The sequence below is a fragment of the Monodon monoceros genome, unplaced genomic scaffold (genome assembly GCF_005190385.1).
Source record: "Monodon monoceros isolate NGI ecotype Baffin Bay Population unplaced genomic scaffold, NGI_Narwhal_1 Super_Scaffold_19, whole genome shotgun sequence".
In the NCBI taxonomy this organism is placed as follows: Eukaryota; Metazoa; Chordata; class Mammalia; order Artiodactyla; family Monodontidae; genus Monodon; species Monodon monoceros.
The window spans coordinates 26,762,323-26,783,850 of NW_021703775.1; the positions used below are offsets into that span (position 1 = coordinate 26,762,323).

The 21,528-nt window shown below is 56.9% G+C and overlaps 1 protein-coding gene across 2 annotated transcripts in view; it reads left to right on the plus strand.

Moving 5' to 3' along the window:
• The window catches only part of SFXN5 (sideroflexin 5), a 116,002-nt gene that overhangs the window by 87,204 nt on the left and 7,270 nt on the right, over nt 1–21,528 (plus strand). The window contains exons 11-13 of one of the 2 annotated variants that reach the window (XM_029232202.1): nt 1,750–1,865; nt 3,859–3,944; nt 9,714–9,831. In XM_029232202.1, coding sequence (XP_029088035.1) covers nt 1,750–1,865; nt 3,859–3,944; nt 9,714–9,831 — 320 coding nt within the window. The remainder of the gene's footprint in view (nt 1–1,749; nt 1,866–3,858; nt 3,945–9,713; nt 9,832–21,528) is intronic. The other variant, XM_029232204.1, reaches the window with a different exon arrangement.

Sequence of the window (21,528 nt, forward strand, 5' to 3'; positions counted from 1 at the left end):
CATCAAAAACGTCTCCAAATATTGCCAAATGTCTCATAAAGATGGCCCCGGTTGAGAGCCCCTGTGTAAGACAGGAGAGCACGCCTGCTGTGGAGACAGGAGGAACTGATGCCGAAAAGGTCTGCGCATGGTTCCCACTGCTCCTGTGTGTCGTGTGGAAACACGAGCTACTCAGAGATGGCATATGTGCTGTAAATACATTTCGAAACTGTATTTGGTCTCCTGCTTTTCTTCTCCAAAGACTGCAGAGTATCTCAGTCTTCCTCTCTGTTTATTCCACCTCCCCACTTGACTGAAACAGGAGATTGAGGCTCAGAGACCCCCAGGGCCTCAAGCCACCCCTCACCTGCAGAATCCTGTCCCCCAGCTGCAAGCGCCCTGGACCGCTCTGCTCCCCAGTGTTGGCTTGGGTACCAGGAGCATCTGTGGTCCTCCTCCACCTGCCCACTAGGCCCTGCCGCCCTCCAACTCCCCAAACCCTGGTGTCCCCCCCCCCACTGGAGGGAGTGGGGAAGCAGCAGGTGTTGATGCTAATCAGCGTTCACAGCCCAGAACTGCAGTCGCTCCCAGGCTCACACACTCCCCAAAATTAAACACTCATTATACAAAATTAATTGACATTAATTAGCAAAAATTAAAACTTTAAACACAGCAAGGCGCTTTTGGGGGAGGAGTGGAGCAGGCAGGCTCCAAATTTGTCACCCCCCGAACTCCCCACCCTCCCACCACCCCCAAGTCCCCCCACTTCCATCCTGGAACAGGGCCGGAGGATTTCAGGCGAGGTCAGCACCCACACCCGGCCCTGAGCCCAGGGCCAGCCACGTGGATCCCGGGGGGGAGGAGCTGAAAGAGGCTCCCTGTGCCAGTCACCAGCTGATGGGTGACCACCCAAACTCTGACACACAGTGCTGAACTAAGGAGCCAGGAGCCCTCCCCTCAGCCCAGGTCCCTGTGATCTCAGCTGACATGGGGAGGCATGGCCAAAGGAGGAAACCCAAGCACGTGGAGCAGGAACGTAGAAGGTATGCCTTTAGCCGTGCCTGACCCCCACCACACCCCGCCCCAAACCCTTCCATCTCCTGGGTACCCGAAGGATGAGGCACGGTAGCCTTTCAGCTCTGTCCCGCTTTGTTGTGTGACCTCAGATAAGTCACTCCCCATCTCTGAGCCTCAATTTTCCATCCATATGATGAGGGGGCGGTGCCGGGTTAGCACTGAGGTGCCTGCCTGCTCTGGCACCTGTTGTCGGGGAAGCAAATCTCTGGGAACTTGATTCATTCTGAGGAGCGAGGGGCTAAACGTGGGGGGCTGGAATTCAAGAGGATGCCCGGAAAGGCAGCCCAAGGGACTGAGGTGCTGATGGTGGAGCATCAGGCACCAGCGTGGGCGATGCGTCTTCAAGCCCGAGAGCCCTCCCAGGTGGGCATCCACTTCGCCTGCCCGTGGGGCCTGCGCCTGAGGACAGGAAAGCAGCGTCCTTGATCATTGGCCACTCTCTAAGCCCTGAATAGTTTCCCTTTCCTTCCTAACACTGGTTATTTTCCACCTTTGCTCTCCAGGTTCCCAAGGGCCCCCAAATCCTTCACCAGGCTGATAGGCAGCAGAACCACACCTTCGCCCACTGTTTGAACAGACGTGGCATTTATTCAAAACCTTTGTCGCTTGGTGCGGGTGGAGCCCAGTGATCTGCGCAGGGTAGAATGCCATCCGCCCCCCTCACGCCGGCTCCCTGCCACCCTCTCTCTCCAGCCAGCGCCAACATCTGCAACGTGGTCCTGATGCGGTACGGCGAGCTGGAGGAGGGGATTGACGTCCTGGATGGTGATGGCAACCTCGTGGGCTCCTCCAAGATCGCAGCCAGACATGTGGGTCGTCTGGGGACTTGGGGGCTGGTAGGGAGGCTGTGGTTGGTTTTCCCTAGACACTTTCATTCCCCAGGGGCTTGTGTCCTCAGCGCCCTTGCCTTGCCCTCTTGAGCTCTCCTCGTCACCCCACTCCCGCCCCCCCCCCCCATTGGTTTGAGCCCCAGGCCTCAGGTCTGGCCCCAGCCACACCTGCCCACCAGACACCCTTGCTTCTCTCCAGTCGCCTCACCACTACTGGGAAACATCCCCATCTCTTGTCCCAGCCCCTCTGGACGTGCTTTCTCTGACCTCTTACTTGGTAAGGGCAGAGGAGGCCCCCCCAGAGCTTTCTTTCCCTTCCCCAGGACCTAGGGCCTAGGGCCTTCATATCCTCCCGGGTGACAAGAGGACGCATAGAAGCTGATGGTTTGTGGTTTTGTGCTAATAAGCACTTCTGCAGGTGATGGTCACTAGGGAGTGAGTGCGGTTGAGGCGGAGGGATTTGGGGCTTGCAGGAAGCCACGGGCGTGGTTTGGAGAAGAATGTTTTGTTACAAGAAGGCCCTCTTTCACTTCTGGTTTCACCAGCCTCACCCATCTAGCAATTGTAATTAAAAAAAAAAAAAAATTCCTGTCCACTTGTATATCTTCCTGTGCTTTCCAGCCTTCATCCTAATGGCAGTTAGTGGCCTGTCCTGCTCTGGCCTCCAAGTGCTGGGTCCCCTCTGCCCCAGCCCTGTCCCTTATGAGCTCCCACATGGCCCCCCCACCGCACCCTGTCACTGAGGCCTTCTCCATAAGCCTCTGATGTAGGAAGACCCTTCTCTTATCCTGGTCCTTCCCTCCCCACTGACTGATCTCAGGGAAAGTAAGTGTCTGTCCAAGGCTTGTGAGGGGCAAGGGGCTCAGGGGTGCCAGTGCCAACACCGCATCCTCTGCTTCCTGCACAGGCTCTGGGCCCCCTGTCATCCCCACACCTGTTCAGAAGACTGGAGGGACCTCTCCCAGGCCTTCCTGAGGCTGGTCATGCAGAACCCAAGTTCCTGGGAGAAATGTTTAGCCCTGAGCCCATCAACAGAGGGGATTTGCCCTCAATTTCCTACATCACCCTAACCTCCTATCCAGCTCTATCCTCTTCCCTACTTGCTGTGAGGGAGGCCAACTGTGATAACTCCTCCTTGTGGTCCAAACAGCAGGGAACCCCAAGCTCTTCTGCAGCCCTGGGCTTCCCTTCTCCTGGCTATATCAGCCCCTTGCCATTTGGGACTCCAGGGACCCGTGGGTTACAAGCATTCCTTGAGCCTTCTCTGAGGGCTGGGAGCCCGTGGGGTTAAAGGAACTCATCACAATGACCATCAGGGTGCAGAACTGCCACTGAGCTGTGCCTTGACCAGCCGCCCCCCCCCCCAGGAATCCTGAGGGAGCCCCTAGAGCAAGGCCCCAGGCAGACCCCATATGGGGACAGCAGACACTCAGCAGAAGCTTTCCCCACTTACAAAGCTGACCTCTTGTCATTAAGAAAGACTCTCATCCAGAGCCAGGAAATGGCAAGATCCTCCAAATCTTTGTCTTTAAGGGAAAAGAAAGTAAATCCCAGAATCCCTCGTCTTGGGCACCAGGAGCCTCAACGCGGCTCAGCAGGCCACAGCTGTTTGTTCTGGCCCTTCCAGTGCCTGCTTTGTTTTTAGAACATCTCAGGTCCTCCATATGTTTCCTCCCAGCCGCTGTACCCCGCCACCCGGTTCACCTCCCTGGGCGCAGGCCCCTTGTTGGGGCCGATTCTGGGTTGCCTCCACTCCCCCACATGTGGCAGGTGATGCGGATCTGCTATGGGAAGAGGGGGTGGCTTGGCTTTTTTCTGTTCTTTGGAATATGGCTTCGTGAGGGATTCCATGAATTATTCCGTTCAGCCAGATGTACTTAGCAGTGGTACATACACCTAGGGGCTCCAGGGCTGCTGCTCCGATGCTGTCCCACCCCCGCCCCGCTCACCACGGCCTCTGCTTGCCCCTCAGGCCCTGCTGGAGACGGCGCTGACGCGGGTGGTCCTCCCCATGCCCATCCTGGTGCTACCCCCGATCGTCATGTCCATGCTGGAGAAGTGAGTTGGGGCCCAGGACAGAGGCCACTGTGGCGGAGAGGGTGGGGGAAGGGGGACCTGCTGGCCCAGGGCAAGGTTCCTGGTTTGTTCAAACTCTCCCTGGCAGGGCTGCTGGAATCATCCTGTGAGAATTAATGGACTTTGGCTGCTCAGGACCCTGTGCTAAGTTCTAGGAGGGATGTCCCGATGGACATGGCTGGCCCTGCCCTGGAGCTGGCGGTTCTAGGTTGTGTGTGTGTGTGTGTGTGTGTGTGTGTGTGTGTGTGTGTGTGTGTGCATGCACGCGGTCTATTAGTGCACAGCACAGGACCAGTGGTGAAGAGAGTCTGAGGACTATGGTGGGAAGACTAGACTTGGGCCCAGCACATCCCTTTCCGGCATCTGCCATGAGGCAAGTCACCACCTCACTGAGCCTCAGTTTCTTCATTTAGACAATAATTGTACTAACCTCCCTGCCGCCCTCAGAGGGACGTTCTGAGGACACATTTGTCCTGACCATAAAGAAATAAGGAGATACAATAATAAGAACAATGATGGAGTGATTCTATTAATTAATGAGTGTGAAATTGAATCACAAAGGCAGGAATGGTGCTGGAAGGAGAGGCTGAGGAGAGGAGGGAGGAAGCAGGGATGGTTTGGGCAGGCCCTGAGGGTTGGGGAATATCTAGGAGGATGGCAAGGGGCAGGGAAGGGTTCCAGGTGTGGGGAGCCAAATGAGCAAAGGCCTGGAGGTCTGGTGAAGATAAAAGTGAAGAGGTGATCGCTTTCTCCTTCCCGGGAGCGCAGCCTGGGAGGGGCACCTCAAGGCAGTGGATGAGTTTGGGGGCACTCCCTCTGGGGCTCTGGATCAGGGGCTTCTCCCCAATTTGGGGACTTTCGTATTCCCACAAAACAAATTACAATAACAGCTAACACTTAACAGCTAAGCACTGGCTGCATCCCAGTCCTCTCCCAGCCGGGTCCCCCCCCAAATGCCATCTCCGCAACGAGGCCCTCCCTGACCACCCCATCGAGATTACAGCCACCAGGACTTCTTCCCCCACTACACTGCCTTATTTTTACTCACAGCACTTATCGATAGCTGAGATTCTTTATCTAGTTATATGCTATCTGTCTGCTTCATTAGAATGTCATCTCCATGGAGGCAGGTCAATTCCTTTGTTTACTGCCCCGCACAGCATCTAGCAGAGTTCCTAGCACATAGTCATGCTCAGTGTTTGTTGAATGAATGAATGATCTCATTTAACCTTCACAACAGTGCAAAGAGGTGAGCATGATGTCCCCATTTTACAGACAAGGAAAGGAAGGCAAAGAGAGGTTGTATCATCTGCTTACAGTCACACACTAGGAAACGGCAGAGCCAGGCAGGGCCCAGGCATACGGCTGCAAAACTGGGCTCTTCCTACCACACTGGCTGCTTCTTGGATTTTTGGGTCACAGCACATAATCAGCCTGTCTTTGGAATCGACCCCGCATGGAGACAGGAGAGGGGCAGATTTGGGGAACTGGCCTCAGAAAGCCTGTGTTTTGATAAGGGCAGGACCCACACAAAGGTCAGCTGCAGGTGGGACCCGGCAGTGTGGGAACAGGGTCAGGGTGACCTTGAGGGGAGGGCTGGTCCAGAGGAAAGGGGCTGCAGCTGGCACTGAGAGTAAGACAGGATTTTGGTGGCAAGGGAGGGCTTTCTGGGCAAGGTGTGACCCTGTTGCGTGGACCTTGAAGAGCCCAACCCAACAGAAGCAAAGCACGCTCTCTCATTGGGCCTGCTGATAAGGGGCCCTGTGTCCAGCTGAGGGGATGATTTCTTCGTCCCCTGGAAGAGTGGGGGAGGTGCATAGTGGGCGTGGCTACCTGAGCAAGGGATGGCGCGTGTTGAACACTGAGACTTAAGAATATTAATCTCCTCTGGAAGTTGCAAAAATAAATCATGGGAAGCGATTCCTTTGGTCCCCCTGAACCTCGTATACGCCGCTCTCTGGTGAACCGAGGCTGTCCCCAAATACCAGCGACTGCAAGTGCACACAAGGACACCACTGGGCAAATGAGGAAGGGAGGGCTTCTGTCTTCAAGGCTACTGAATCTTGAACCTGGAATTTGCTGGGGAAAAATGAGGTCTGTGATGCCTTCTGGGTGCCATCTGAGCTGGGTTTGCAGAAAGTGGAGTGACGGTTAGTGTCCCATTGGTTGGGGGCTTAAACTTAGCTTTGGGAGGCTTGGGAGGTGGGGTGGGATTGTTCTAGTTCTGACCGTCCCAGCCTGGAATCAACCTGGACTGCGGGTGCCCTGCATCTGGCTCAGCTCAGGGTCAAAGGAAGCCCCTCGGGTAGGTAGAAGAGGGTTAGCCATTGGTCTCCTGGAAGCCTTGTATTTAGTTGGTCCTTCCCTGAAGCTTGTGGGAGGGTCTCTGAGGAGGAGAAGGAGTCCAGCCTGGGTTCCCCCAGGAATATCAAGACGAACAAGACTCAGTTTGCACCCTCAAAGACATAATTAACCTCATATACATGGGGCAGGGGGGGTGGGAGCTGCCAGACTGTGAGGTGGGGGGCAGGGCAGGTCCGGCACCAACTGAGACTCCTGGCAGGAGTCCGGGGGGGGGGGGGCTGGTCAGTTTCCCACCTGGAGAATGATGTCACTGCCCCCCTCACCACCTTGTCCACTAGAGCTTGGCACTTTGCACCATCCAGCGGGCCCCTGGCTCTCGGCTGGGGCCCCCCTGCCGAGCGCCCCACGGCCTTTCCATGCAGGGTGCCAATGGAAGGGCCTCTGTTGAGGAGGCTGACAGGGGAGGCAGCCCTCCCCCCGACCCTCGGGAGCCCCCGGTTGGGTGAGGGAGTCAGGACAGCCAGGGAAAAAAGACAAAAGAACACTTACAAAGCAGCCTGCTTGCAAATTAATGGAGCGCAAAAGTAAAACTGCTCCAAGTGCTGAGGGAATGCACGGCAATGGGGAGACAAGCTGTTGTGTGGCAGCGAGGCTGGCTTGGCCCCGGCCTCAGTTTCTCCTCTCTGGGAGGACCCTGGCTTTCCTGCTGGGATAGCAGAGGTGGGCGGCATATTCAGGTGTCCCTGTGTCTGAGATGAAAGGAAAAGGGTCTCCCGTCAGGAGCCGAGAATCCTCCACTCTGCCGAGCAGGGCCTCTCTCTGAGGGGTGTACGCCCCACCCCTCACTCTCCACCGAACCTTCCCTCAGGCCCAGGGCTCCACTCCAGCTCCACTGTCCTGGGGAGGAAGCTGGTTTTGGACTCAGGGCCCGGAGAGTAGCCCCGCCCCCCAACTCGGAGGCAGCTGTGGGGGGTGCATCCCTGGCCCTGGCCCGGGCCTGGACTTTTCTGCCCTCCCAGGCTGGGTCTCAGCTTGGTCAGGGTTCAGGCCACACCCTCCACGGTAGCTCCTGAGGCCGCTCCCCAGCCTCCCTCATTCCCGGGGATCCGGGTCTTTCCTCTCTCCCAGGCATTCGCACATCTCTCCATCTGCATATTTTAACTCCCCCAGCTGCCTTTCCAATTCCTCCCTGCCATTTCCCTCTCCTCCTCCCCTCCCCCTGTCCTGCTGTGTTCACTCTCCCGCCTGGGCTGGGACTTCAGAGGCTCCTGTTGGCTGCTGTCTGAACCTTCCTCCTTCCTGAGTGGGGAGGACAGGCCTGGGACTTTCTGGATCCCTTTCACAGTGGGGACTTCAGCCAGCCACCCGGAGAGAGGAACCAAGGTCGCAGCCCCACGTAGAAGGGGTCTGTCCAGTGTCCCCACCGAATGAGTCAATGTCCTGCCCCTCACCTGCCAGGGAGGGAACCTCCCTCCCGTGATCCTCCCTCGGGGGCTGTGCCTCCAGGGACCACACACCCTCCTGTCCCTTCCCCTCTGCTCTGGCCACCCTCAGGGACTGAGGTCCCAGTGCTGCCACGGGAGCAAGAGTGCCCACCTTCTGGTCCTGCTGGAGAAGTTAATCTGAGTTGAAAACATCTCAGGACCCATCTCAGCCTTATCCCAGCCCTCCATGACTCCCATGGAAGCCCAGGAGGCCTCAGGCTGAGTCCGTGGGGAAGAGGGGGGTAAGGCTCACCTGGAAGAGAGGGAGAAGATGGGGGCACTGGACCAAGGCAGAGGGGATGCCAGAAGGGCTTGAGTTTGATTTGGGCACCTTTGTCCCCCTGTTCTTAATCCTGTGGAAATTCTCCTCCCCAATAGCTCAGTTCAGGCTTAATTCAACAACTGGACAGATCTTGGAGTCTGGGCCAGTGGGAAGGGCTGGAGGACAACCCAGCCACCAGGATCCTCCCTCCTTCCTGCTGGTAACAAGGGCAGTAACAACAGCAATACTAACACACCTCACTGAGCACTTACTGTGTCCAGGTCTTTTACTTGCATAGAATTTACAAGTAATTGGATTGTTATCGGTACCTAAGTAGGAACATCCTGGGCCAGAGTTTCCCAGAAGTGTGGTCTGGGGATCACCTGTTTTAGACTCATGGAAGGTTCCCAGGTGTAGTACCAACTGAATCAGGATCTCATGGGGGAGTCTGCATTTTTAACCACTGCCTAGATACTAAAGTTTGAGAACTGCTGCTCCCAGTTTTGCTGTCGCCTTAGAGCCAGCTGCTCTTGGGATTCATGTGCCAGGAGGTGAAGGTGGTGCGGGGTTTGCCTGCCCCGACACTGAGGCGCTGCCCCCAGAAGAGCCTCTCCCCTGCCTGTGGCCACAGCAGCGCTGCTCCAGGAGGGGAGGGGCAAGAGCCCTGGTTATAGCTTCTTCACACCAGGAGCCAGTCTCAGTCCGGTGGAGGTTGACGCTTACCCAGGGCAGCATGTGTACCCACCCAACATCCCTTGGCAAATAATCCATCTTGCTGACACATGCCACCTCAGGCCTCCCCAAGTAGAATGACTGGTGGATTATACAGAGCGAAATGTTCTGATGGACAACGCAGTGAAGGTGGACTCGCCAGCTGCTATGCCCTCCACTCGGTCTGGAGAGGCCATTTTGTCATGGGGCTGGGGGACCCAGGGCCCTGGAGGGAGGCTTTCGTACCCCTCTCCTGCCCAAGAATCCCAGCTCTTTTGTTCACCGTGGGGAGGGGTGCCGACTGTGAACTGGTGATGCAGTGGGCAAAGGGTCCTTAAGGCAAGAGCCAGAGCAGCTCAGTGATAGCACTTTTAGGGAGTCAGAGGAACCCACAGAGCAGCCCTGCCTGCCTCCCGCAGACTTGGTCTTGGCCTTGGGCAAGTCACTGTGGCTCTTGGATCGAAGGTGACAAGGTGGTCAGCAGGGTGTGTTCTGTTCCCATACTCAGAAGAGGTCATCCTCTCCTGGCTGTGCGCGCGTGCGTATGCATGCTTGTGCGTGCATGTGCGTGAATGCGTGTGTGGTTTTTTCACTATTGCAATATGTGCTGCCTTCAAGGCCCATCTTCCTCCGCTGTGTCCCCACGTGGGCCCCCCACCCCCTGCACAGGAGCAGGGGCCGACAGCCTCCTCTATCGTCTACCCCACACGTGGCCTTCTTTGCGCAGGGCTGGACGCACAGTGGGGTGGGTGCCCCACAGGTGCTCATTTATGATTTATGGTTGAGAATTTAAGCAGCAACGTCCTTCAGGGCAGGGCCTGGGGAGAGGGCTGCCACCGGCGGACGGTCCCAAAGACAGAATTCCTCCACAGCTACTTAGCTATGGGCTGGGCCTGGCCCTCAGACCCAGTGGGACCCGGCATGGTGGTTAATGGCCAGCTCACCCTGTCTCCGGGTCTCATGGGCGCCCCCCTTCTCTCTCCCCAACAGGACAGCTCTCCTGCAGGCGCGCCCCCGGCTGCTCCTCCCCGTGCAAAGCCTTGTGTGCCTGGCAGCCTTTGGCCTGGCCCTGCCACTGGCCATCAGCCTCTTCCCCCAGATGTCAGAGGTCAGTGGAGGGAGGGGCTCAAGGGCAGGACAGGGAGGGTTGCCGTTCGGTCATTTATGAACCAATACCTACTCGGTGCTGACACCTTAGCACTGTGCTAGCTAGGTACTGGGGTTAGACGGTGAATGAGACGGGCCCAGGCTCTGACCTCTCAGGGTCAAGGGTCAAGCAGTGAACACAGCGATGAAACGGAATAGCAAGTGAAGGGTGAGCAGTGTTAAGATGGGAGGAGTTTGGCCATGGGAGGAGACAGTAGGGGCCCAAACAGAGCTTAGAGAGAAGTGGCATTTCACGGGGGCCTGAAGGATGGGCTAGAGTTGGCCAGGTGTGTAAGAGGTGAGGGGACACATAGGCTGAGGTCACCTGGTGTGAAGGGAGGCGGCACACAGCTGAGGAAAGCCTGCCTCTTGGGCAGAGAGCGGAAAAGATGAGGTGGGCCAGGTACGGGGCCCTGACGTCAGCGGGTGCCGGGAACGTGGAAGCCAGCGCAGTGGGTAAACGTTACCAGAAGAGCTGGGCAGAGCAGGACCACAGATTCCTGATTTTGAACGGTCCCCATGCTGTATGGTGAGGCTGCGTTGGAGCTCTGGAGAAGGAGCCTTCAGGAGGCGGTGGCGGGAGTCCAGCGAGAGATGATGGCGGCTTGGACCAGGCTGCTGGCAGCGGGCATGGAGGGAAGTGGGTCCTTTAAGAGAGAGTTTGGAGGCACCTTCATCAGGATCTGATGAAGAACTGCGTGTGGTGGGAGGACAGGGAACCGGCAGGATGTGCGCCCGGCTTTCTGGTTTTGAACAACCCGGCAAGACGGAGATGAGGAGGGGCCGGCGTGCAGGAGGACAGCATGTAGAGCTGGATGCACACGTGGGGTTTGAAGAACCTGTGGAACTTGTGAACAGAGGTGCCCTGTGGAAGCTGGCTTTGGGTCTAGAAGCCAGGAGAGAGGCCTGGGCTGGAGGGACAGAAGTAGGAGCCCCCAGCATAAAACAGTGATGGAAGCCAGAATGGTGGGTGGGATCAACCCAGGAGCGTGTGGAGAAAATAGGCCCTGGGGAGGGGAGCTGCCCAAGGACAAGTGGCCAGGGAGGTAAGGACAGAGCCAAGTGAGACTGGAGTTGGGGGGCATCCACAGAGTCAGACCCTCCCGAGAGGTCAAGCTCCGTGGGGTTGGAGAGCGTCCATTGGTGTCTCAGTTCGTGAAGGGAAACCCCATCCCGAGGGGTGGAGCCCAGCTGGGGGGTAAGGAAATGGGTTGGCAGGCTGACCGCTTGGTCTAGAGGCTTGGTACCGGGGGAACAAAGAGAAGCAGACCCAGAGCTGGAATGAGATGTGGGATCAAGAGAGGCTTTTATTTATTTTCACTCTTTTAAAATGGGAGAGACTGGAGCTTGTGTAAATGCAAAGGGAAGGCACCAGGAGAGAAGGACACTGGAGGAGGAGGACAGAGAGCAAAGTCCATGAAGTGGGAGAGTCAGAACGCAGACAAGGGGTTCAAAGGATTCGCCTGGGTGGGGGAGACCCCTCCCCACTTTAGCAGGGGGAGGCAAATGTTGGTTGGGGGGGTGGAGTTCGGGGGTGGGGAGGTTAAGGAAGTTGATCTGATAGCTCCTGTGTTCTCATGACTGAGCAGAGAGGAAGGAGGTGGGTGGGAAGGGGGAGGTCAAAGGTCAGAGGACCATGGAGAAGGCTGGAGACCTTCAGAGGGGAGAACAGGAGAGACAGCGGACTAAGGAAGTCAGAGAGCCTGGTGGGCAGTGCTGGGGGTCAGAGGAGGGGACGACTGGGGGTGGACACAGGTCTGTGGGGATGGCCAGGGCCTGTCTACCCAGAGGTACGGGGCCTGCTCCAGTTTCGTCTGGTTGGGTGAGGCATTCGGGAGGCTGGTAGGAGTTCAGGAGGAGCAAAGGACCCCAGAGTCTTAGCTGGGTGGGGGTGAAGAAGCATGAGCAAGCCGAGTGGGAAAAGCAAGGTTTGGTGCAGAGGCAGACCCAAGGAGGGCAAAGAATGACCATGGTATTTGGAGTTACAGAACTCATGGGAAGATGGGGGCTGTGGCTGCAGATGGACGCTTCTGAATCTGTGACCGCAGGACTGACCCTGCAGGGCGGGAGGGGTGCAGGTTCCTCCAGGGGAGTTGGGGAAGGTGGAAATAAGGGTCCTGGGGTGTTACACTGGGACTGTGAGGACTGGAGACCCAGGGTCTTAGAGTAGGAGGTAGTGACCCAGCCTCCAGGGCCCGAAGAGGGTGAGGACAGAAGTCACTTGCCTCCACTGAGCCCCAGAGCTTCAGGAGGAAACTATAATGGGATGGGGCTCCTATGTTGGGGGCCAGGCCAGTGCATACAGGATGGGAAGCTCAGCAGTATCCTCATACCCACAGGGCCCAGCCTTGCCGTGGAGCAGGGATACGCCTCCCCATCCTTCCCCTCAACCCAAAAGCTGAACAGCTATATCCTGATGCTTGGGGACTCCAAATAGAGCTGGGGGCTCCAGGTTGCCTGGAAGCTCTGAAGATGAGAGGGCGGGCACTTCTCGGCGGTCCTGGCATCCCTATCTGGAAGGCCTGGGCCCGCCACTCCCCAAAGCCACTGACGGCATCTCTTTGTAACAGCTGGGCTGAGTCTGCAGTTCTGGGCAAGAGTCAGAGTGCCCCAGGTGCTTGCAGGCACCACTGTGTTCAGAAGCTTCAAGTAGCTCCCATAGCTCTAGCTGCCTGCACAGGAGAGGGAGCCAGGGCAGAGAAACTCCATGAGCCTGTCCCACTGGGAGGATTTTCAAGGTCATCCAGTTTACCACCCTCCCGGCTCTGCTGGGGCAAATGGAGACCCAGAGCAGCCAAGGGCCCGGCCCAAAGTCACAGAAGCCATGTGCAAATATGGAAGGACACCCCAGAGGCTCACTCCCAGTCCAGAGCTCCCAGGAGATGTTGCATCTGCTTGTTCTGTAGGATTTTCTCTTCTCACTCTTTTCTCTTCACCTACCCTGAGACAGTGTAGAGAGGAGGAAGCTGGGGCCTCCCTGTGGTGGGGAAGAGTCTAGGAGTGCTATGGGTCTAAGGGCGGGTGTTCCTTTGGGGCAAATAATGGAGAAATGGCCACAGTCCCCCCACTCGGGCCTCCAGCTCTGGCTGCAGAGAGGTGTTCTAAGTGAGCAGCCCTGGCCTAAGTGAGTCAACGTCCAGGCTTCTCCCTTCCCCCATGTCTGCCACAAATAGGCATGGAAGTTAGTTCTTCTGGGTGTCTAACCAAAATCCTTCTCATTGCAACCCAAGCCTCCTCTAGTGGGAAAGAATATAGTCATTTTGTAATAAGTCTGTTCTCTGGGAAAGGAAGGTAGGGACGTGATCTTCAGAGCCCCCTCCTCACCTGCATCAACCCCAACAGGATGCAGGCGGGCCTGTGCATAATGGGGTGTTTGGCTGAGAGGACCTCGTTCCCCCATTCTTCCTCCCAATTAATTCTCTCTAACGAGGTGCTGCTTCTGCCATGTGGGGATCATGTCTCACATCCCAGAAGCCAATGTGATTTGCCACAATAAGTCTGGACCTGCTTGGGCTGACCCAACCTTGCCAAGAGCCACCAAGGTTGTCAACAGGAGTAATCACTGGAACGCTAATTAATTAATTAGGTGACTTGGAGATGGAATTTAGGAACTGGTTCCTAGAATGGCTGGCCTGCAGTGACTGGTGTGGGGTTTCCAACCCACTAACCCCAGAGGTTGAAGAAAGAACTTCAATCCTCTCTTCAATCCCTGGGAGAGAGTTTTGGGGGTGTTTTCTAAGATTTTTTTTTTTTTTTTTGATGTGGACCATTTTTTCAAGTCTTTATTGGATTTGTTACAATATTGCTTCTGTTTTATGTTTTGGTTTTTTTGGCCGTGTTGCATGTAGGATCTTGGCTCCCCGACCAGGGATCGAACCCGCACCCCCTGCAATGGAAGGCGAAGTCTTAACCACTGGCCCGCCAGGGAAGTCCCCCTGGGAGAGAGTTTTGTCCATGCTTTTCAAATTAGTATTTCTGCCTATTAAAATGGTGCTAATTTTAAAATCAAAATTGCAAATAATAATAATAATACCTACCATTTGCCAAACATCTACTAGGCCAGGTAGTATGCCGGGAACTCTGCATGCCTTGTATTAAATCTTCCTAATGCCCCTCAAGTCCAAGGTATTACTGTTTATCAAAGGGTGTTGCCTAGACAGTTAGATGTGTGTGTCTCAGGCTCTGGGGCGAGATTTTGGCTGGGGAACAGGGAACCTTTGATGCATGGCGGGGACTGAAGTCCTGGAAGGGTTGAGGTCTCTGTAGAAGGAAGAAAAGCTGTTAAAAGAGGGCAGGAGCAGGCAGGGAAGAACCCCGGTGAGCAGTTTCATGGACGCTGAGGACAAGGGCATTTCGAGGAGGAGGGGGCCCCCTGCAAGTGAGCTGCTGCCAAGGGCACTAGGAGTTGACAACAATCGGGGGGTGTGGCTGGGCGAGGCAGTCTAGGAGGCAAAACGGCAGTCAGGTTTCTCTCTTTGTTCAGAGAAATGAACTCAGGGATGGGAAGCCATTGGAGAACAGCAAAGATAATTTCACTCATTGGTGTTCTGTGAGATGGGGGGTTGGGGGCCTGGAGAAAAGGCAGTGATGGGGAAGAGATCACACAGCCCAGGGTAGAAAGGCATGGCCTCCAAGAGGTCCTGGGGTCCAGTAAGTACAAGGGCCTGGTTGACTGTGGTGGTAAAATGTGGACCCAGAACATGACAGTCCTGTGAGGTTCGTACCAGTATTATTCCACGTTTACAAATGAGAAAACTGAGGCACATCAAGGTTAAGGACCTTGCCCAAGGTCCAAAGTTGGTAATGATGGAATAAGCTCTGTACCCACAAAAGGATTCCATAACCCTCCTCAGCCCACCCCCATCTCACTATAAAATGAAAAGGCCCAAGTCTGAGCCCCAGATGGCTCCTTGCTAACTTATCGGTAGGAACATTCCAGTGCCCTCACCCAGCCCTCCTCCTTCATGGGGAATCCATGTTCAGGTTCACAGGGACCTTCTGAAGCAGGTGTTTGTGCCTTTGCTCTCTAACCCAGAGCTGAGGCAGGAGGCGGGGGTAGGGGGTCTATGGGCCAGCAGTTTGGGTAGGGAGCCTCCTTAGGAACTTGGGTGTGAGGACAGGGGAGCAAGGTCTGGCCTCCCTTCTGAGCCCCGGTCCTGTTGCTGGGAGTGTGGGGTCTGCCCCGGTGGACACTGTGACCTTCAGATTAAGGCTGTAGGGCATTGGCCAAGACCAGCTCAGCCCAGCATGGATGGGCCCATCTGCACCCAGATACTGGGGTGATTTCCCCTTTTTCTTGTAACTTGGAGGGCCATGTCATAGCCCCCTGCTCTCAGGGAGCCTCTGTTCTGGGGGTGCAGACAGAAGCCAAATAACCAAGGAATGTCAGGTGATGGTGCAGCTATGATGGAAAGGAGAGGGCTGTGTTGGAGCTTGCCCAGGGCTGTGCTGGGTCAGGCGGGTTGCAGAGGCCTCCCTGTGGCATGTGGGGCCTGATTTGTGGTGACCTTTCTGGCCCTGCCCTCTCTGGAGATTGGGGCTCTGGGCCCCAGGCCAACGTGGTCATCTCTGTCCTCCCTCAGACATACACATGCATGCGCGCACGCACACACACACACACACACACACACACACACACACATGCACACACATACGTATGCTGGTGTCTCAGCTTCCTCGAGGGAGATGTCCAAGGTCCAGTCTCTGGGCCCATGGGCTTGGCTGCCACAAGAGGCTGGACCTGGGGATGGTGAATGTCCCTCCAATTCTGACAGCCGGTGTTCCCCACCTGGGAGCGCTTCCAATCCCATTTAATGAACCTCGTTAAGGTTCAAGAAGCAGTACCTTGGCCAAGTACCCTGCCCATGGCCCTGCCTGTTTCTCTCTCTCTTTGTGCCTCTCTCCTTCGATTCCTCTGGGCTCTCCCCCACCCCGTTCCCCTCTCTTTCCCTCGCGATTTCCCCCGGGAGCTCTGGGAGGGGGGGAGGCTGGGGAACTGGGCTGCACATACAAGCCGGTGCCATTGTTCGACAATCTGTTTTTGTCTTCATCTTGTTGGCAGGCGGCAGGAGAGGAGCAAAAGGTTAATGAGACACTGTGCAGCGGGATTACCGACGGCGGGCGGGCGAGCCAGCCATGGTGACAGGGAACTAATTAGGAGCAGTTTAACAGGAGGAAAAAGTGAAATCTCCTCTTCACCAACTGTCAATAATTAGCTGATTTGGTGAGGTTGAAATGTGCCCACAGGAAAAGTTGGGGCTTTTCTGTGGATGAGTGAGGCTGTGGGTACGGGAGCCCCTGGGGGCTCCGCCCTGTCCCTAGGTGGGGCTCAGGCCGGGGGCCGCCACACATGCCCCAGGTCTGCCCTCCTCCCATCTGGCTGGCACCCCCCAGCCTCAACTCTCTGTATGACCTTGGTCTTCGCCCTAAGGACCTCAGTTTCCCCTGCCATAAGATAAGGTGTTGTATGTAAGCTTTCTCCTGGTTCCACCCATGAGGATTCTGGAAGTGAAACCATGAGACCGGCCCCTGGTACTAGAGCAGGGAGAGCCGATGGCGGGCTGTGTGGCCTTAAGTCAGCTGCAGACCCTTGGATGCCTCTCCGGCAGCGTGGCTGTGCCACCCTCTCGGGCCAGGTGTGGGTTATGAATGGTGCTGAATGCCGAATGGGCAGAACCTTCCTCGGAACATGCCTTCTAGCCCCTGGACCCTCATTCAGCTCCTCTGTCCTCCCAGCAGCAACAGGGGCTGAGGTTGGGGCACAGGCAAGGTGGGGCCGGGCTGCTGCCATAGGGCTGGGGGCTCCTCGAGTGTGTGTGTGTGTGTGTGTGTATCTCCCCCCAGCACCAGTTTTGCGGGGTCCACGTGAAGCCAAGGAGTCAGGTTCACTGGCAGCAAGGGTTGTTGCCCTGCAGTTGTCTATTGTCGGCTGTTGGTTTGCTGGCCCCTGCCCTTTGGCCTTCCCTGACACCTCAGCAGAGGACCCCCTCCCCACCCTCCCTCTGCCTCTCCAGCTTCTGCCAGACACCTTGACTGGAAGAAAAGGCAGCATCTGAGCCCCCCAGGGCTTGCTGCTCAGAGCCTCCCCTGTCAGCCCTGCGGACCCCCCAACCCCCTCCCTCTCAGCCCAGCCCCTCCTCACCTCAGCCCCGGAGGGTCCAAAGAGCCAGAAACCTAGGCCCTCCTTATGTCCTCACACTAGTCACCTTGGCCCCAGAGGTTGGCTCTTAGAGGTCACACGCATGCTGTAGATGAGGTACCTGAAGGTCCAGCTCAGCCATGCCCCGGCTCACCCCACTACCTCTTCCAGCTCCCCCTTGCAGCTTCCATAGTTACGAAACAAAGAGGCACATCGTCCCTGTATGGGGAAAGAATGTGGGTACCCCCAGTGGGTACCAGAACCTCCACCATCTCTCTCCCCATCACCAGCCCTGAAGAAAATGGTAGTTTTGATGAACCAGCTTGGCCGGGAGCTGTGACTTAGCAGAAGCAAATGTCTCCCCCAGCTTGCCTCCATTTCTCTGAGAAAGCATTTGAACTCCCGGCCAAGAACAGGGAAGAGTTGGGAATGAGCTCAGGTCCACATTCAAGCTGTTCTAGAAGAGGTCCCTCCTCCAGGAAGTCCTCCCTGATGAGCCCCCCTAGGATCTATCTCTCCCCACATATGTAGACTCTGGTCGCATGCGTTTCCTGCATCCCATCTCCCTCCCCAGGACAACAGTCCTTGACTCATAGGGTGTCCCTAAGGCTGAGAACTGGCACGATTTATTAACACCTAATACAGAGCGTGGCTCACCTGGGCTCACCTTGACTTCATTGCTTCCTGCATCTCCCACTCTTCCAGGGCTGATATGAGGCCAGAAGCAATGTCTAGGGGGTAGTGTGTCCCTCTTGAGTCCACGGAGATTCACCATCTCCCAGAGCACGTGCCTCCTCCCCTCCAATCTCAAATCCTTCTCCTACTTTGCTTGGAGATGCTTGTTTGGGGCTTTTCTCCTTTACTGCTTTAACCAGTCCCTATTGAACTCTGAAGCGGGCTATTTTTGCCATCAGAAATCTGCCGCCTCCCTGCCCGCTGCTTTCTTGGAGTTTGCCCACAGGACCCCCCAGGAGGGACGGATGGGAATGGCAAAGCCGCTTGGAGCCCAGGAACGCCAACGCCACCTGTCACGTTGCCTGTTCCACACACCCCCACCCCAAACCTGCGCGTGCACGCAGGCCCACACGTGAGCACGTGCACGGACATGCGCACACATGCCCCGGTGACAGGCCTCAGCAGGGCCACCTCTCAGCCCATCCCTCCCCAGTTCTTTCTAGGACCTTCTAAAACACCTAGCTGAATAGAGGACAGGGAGGGAGGAGGCTGGGTTGTGCAAAGCTTCTGCTGAGAGGATTAAACGCATCAGTATGTGTGAAGCATTTAGAACGTGCCTGGCCCACAGCGAGCGCTCGGCCCTGTGCGCCACGAGGAGACACAGGCGAGCAAGACCAGGCCTGGCGGTGGGATAGCCACGGGGTCCTGCCTTCCTTTAGCAGGTTTTCTAAGCCTCCAAAGGGCCTTCTCATCCATTTCTTGGTAATATCCACATCCCAGCCCCAGGAGTAGAAAAATCTTTCCACCTCACATGTGGGGAAACTGAGATCTTGAGAAGGTGGAGGACAGAGAACGATTCTGAGTTTGGTCCACCAGAGGGCACCCAGGAACAGTGCAAAGCTCCAAAATGGGGGGAGGGGGTGGTCTGAGCGTTCGTGGGTGCGCATCGCACGGGGGGATGGAAAAGTATAAGATAAGGATCCCTGAACCTGGGGAGTGCGGTTCAGTTTGATTCCACTTTTACCGAGGGCCGACTATGCACATGGCACAGGGTGACTTGAGCTCCCCTGAGTGGCTCACGCTGGGGTGGGGTGGCGGGGGGGGGCCCTGTATTCACAGCTGGCCTGCCTCTGGGGGTGTAATTGGCCGGGGGCACCGGAGGAAGCAGCAGTGGATTTGGTCTGAGAAGATCAGGGGAAGCTTCCTGGAGGATTAGGCCTCAAAGCCTACACGTACAACGTACTGGGCATGAGAGCAGCCAGTGGGTGAGGAAGCTGGAGAAGGTCGCAGAAGACCTTGAGTGTCCAGCCAAGGAGTCTGACATTCACTGGGAAGGCAATGGGAGCCCAGAGCCAGCACCCGAGGCCTGACCCACCGATCTAGGCTCAGGCCTCAGCTGCTCCCCAGCTCCGGCCTAACACTCCTGTCCTCCAAGGACACTCAGGATAACACTCAGGCCTGGACGTGTGTATCTGAGCAGGACCTGAGGCCCGCCTAGCCCTGGTGACAGAGGGTGGTATGTGGCCGCCCAGTAGGCAAGTTGGTTCCGGACCTGGCAGAGGCCTCAGGCACACAGGGTCAGCCAGGTGCCGGCCTGGGCTTTGGACCTGTGTCAATGTCGCCGCCACCTGCGGACCCTCAGAGGCCCAGACCCCTGGCCAGGAGCGGGAGGCCGCTTTGAGCCATGTCACAGGGTCACGCTGAACACCCCACCCCCCAGCCCAATGCCTTTGAAAAGGAGGCAGAAAAGCCACCAGAAGAAAGGCAAGTAGGAGGAACTTCTTTGTAGTAGGTAAAAGCCCCTGAAAGTGGGGCACAGGCCGGGGATCCAGTTTCCTGTTTATGTCTCGGCACCTTAGCTCCAGGTTCAAATATGTAAGCTATCTGCTGGCTGCTGGCTGCAGGTGTGTGTGTGCTCTGAGGCTGCAGAGGCAGAGGTGATCCCAAATGCATTCCTGACTCTGGCCCCCCACCCAGGATGAGCCAGGAGACAGAGGCAAATAGCTCGGGGTTAACCCTTCCAGCGCCACAAAGGAAGCCCTTCAGGCTGCTCTAGGGGGCTCTGGGGCCAGCTGGGCCTGGGGGTGCCCCAGAGAGGCTCGTGCTTTATGTTTGCTGCCTCTGACCTTAGATGCAACCGGAAATCTGGGGCTATCTGCTACAGGGGGCAGCAGGCTCTGAGCTGGGTCTGGAGGCTGGGGTTCGGGGCTCTGATAGAGTTAGGGTTAGGGTTAGGGTCTGAGAGGGGAGGGCATCAGGGTGAAGCTGTCTGGGAGCCAGGGTGCAGGTTCTGCCTGGGAGTCAGGGAGTGCTAGCAGGGCAATACTGCTCATCTCATGGCAAAGCGAGCCGTTTCCAACAGGCCCACGTCTTCTGGGCACCCCCAGTTCTGGGGCTGGACGGTACCATCAACCAGTGCTGATTGATCACTTCAGCCAGGGCTCTGGCCCCCATACCAGACCCCGCCTTCCCTCGAGGGCCCCTGCTGACTGACCATCAGGCACCTGGGGAGGAGTTCACCAGATGAATGGAGGGACCCACAGGTTCCTGCTGGCCCCCCACTGGCTGCCTGGACTGGGTCACCCCTTCTCCCTGTGGCCACTCCTTGCACAGCCTTCCTTCTCCTTGTCACCTTCTCCCCAGAGGAGGCCCCTCAGAGCTTATCTGTGGTCAAGCCCCTGCCCTTGGCCTACTACCCTGGGGCTCTAGTCTTTTCTGGGCTGATGATAATGACCCCTCCTTGCTGCATCCACTCCTCTCACTGGGCCTTGGGACCTCCCTCTGTCCACAACCCACCTCTGAGCCACTGTGGCCACCACACCATTTGTTCTGCTGCTGACACAGAACACGGAGCCGGCTTCTGCTTCTTCCCTTACCTCAAATAGCAGGGGGACCCCAAGGGAACACACACGCTGTCCCTAACTCTGGGACCCTGAAGCAGGTTAGTTGCCCTCACTCAGTACTTGAATCTCATTCATTTACCAGCACAGCCCTGGATGTGATTTCTGTGGAGGGGACTCAGGCCCCCCACACCTCAGAGGGCTGATCTTCATGGGGTAGGCAGCATGGGGGTCCCTGCCCCAGCTTCCTCCGCTGAGCCCAGTGGTGAGGACCCTCAGTGGTCCCGACATCCATGAGCCCTCGAGACGGTGAGCCATTGGCTCAACCCCCAGCTATGGTCAGAGAACTAGAGAGGTCTTAAGGAATGACCAGTTGAATTGGCCCAGGATGGAAGTGAGAGGCTGAGTGAGGGTTAGGAAATCTGGACTCTAGGGGGTCACCAAATCCCACCAAAACCCCTCTGCCAAGACCAAAGACCAAAGCCTCTCAGCCCTCACCGGGGCCACATGGAAACTCTGTTTGCCTGGTGTTGCCATGCTGCCTGTTGTCTGTGGTGCCCTCCGTCACTGCCACCGCCCCTTGGGCTGGTCCCCCAAGGCCGCCATCACGGGCTTGCTCCCTATACCCGCCCCTCAAATGTGCCTGTTCCCCAGGCCTGGCGCCCTCCCCTGCCATCTGCTCTTCTGGGCAACTCCTCCACTCCAGGGCTCTGGCTGTGCTCACGTATCCAGGGCTCACTCTTCTGCCCAGGCCCCTGCCCAGAGCTCCTCCCCCAAGACCTGCCTGCCTCACTGGCTTCTCAACCTGGGGGACCCAGGCCTACCACCCTCCCACCCTGACCCACCCCCCCCATATTCCCCTGCCTCTGAGAATGGCGTCACCAGCCACCCAGGCTCCTGAGCTAGAATTAGGAATCATCCAACGCACAGTCATCCTCAACACCTCCCTCTCACCCCCACATGGAATTGGTCATCAACTCCTGTGGATTTCATCTTAGAAAGGATC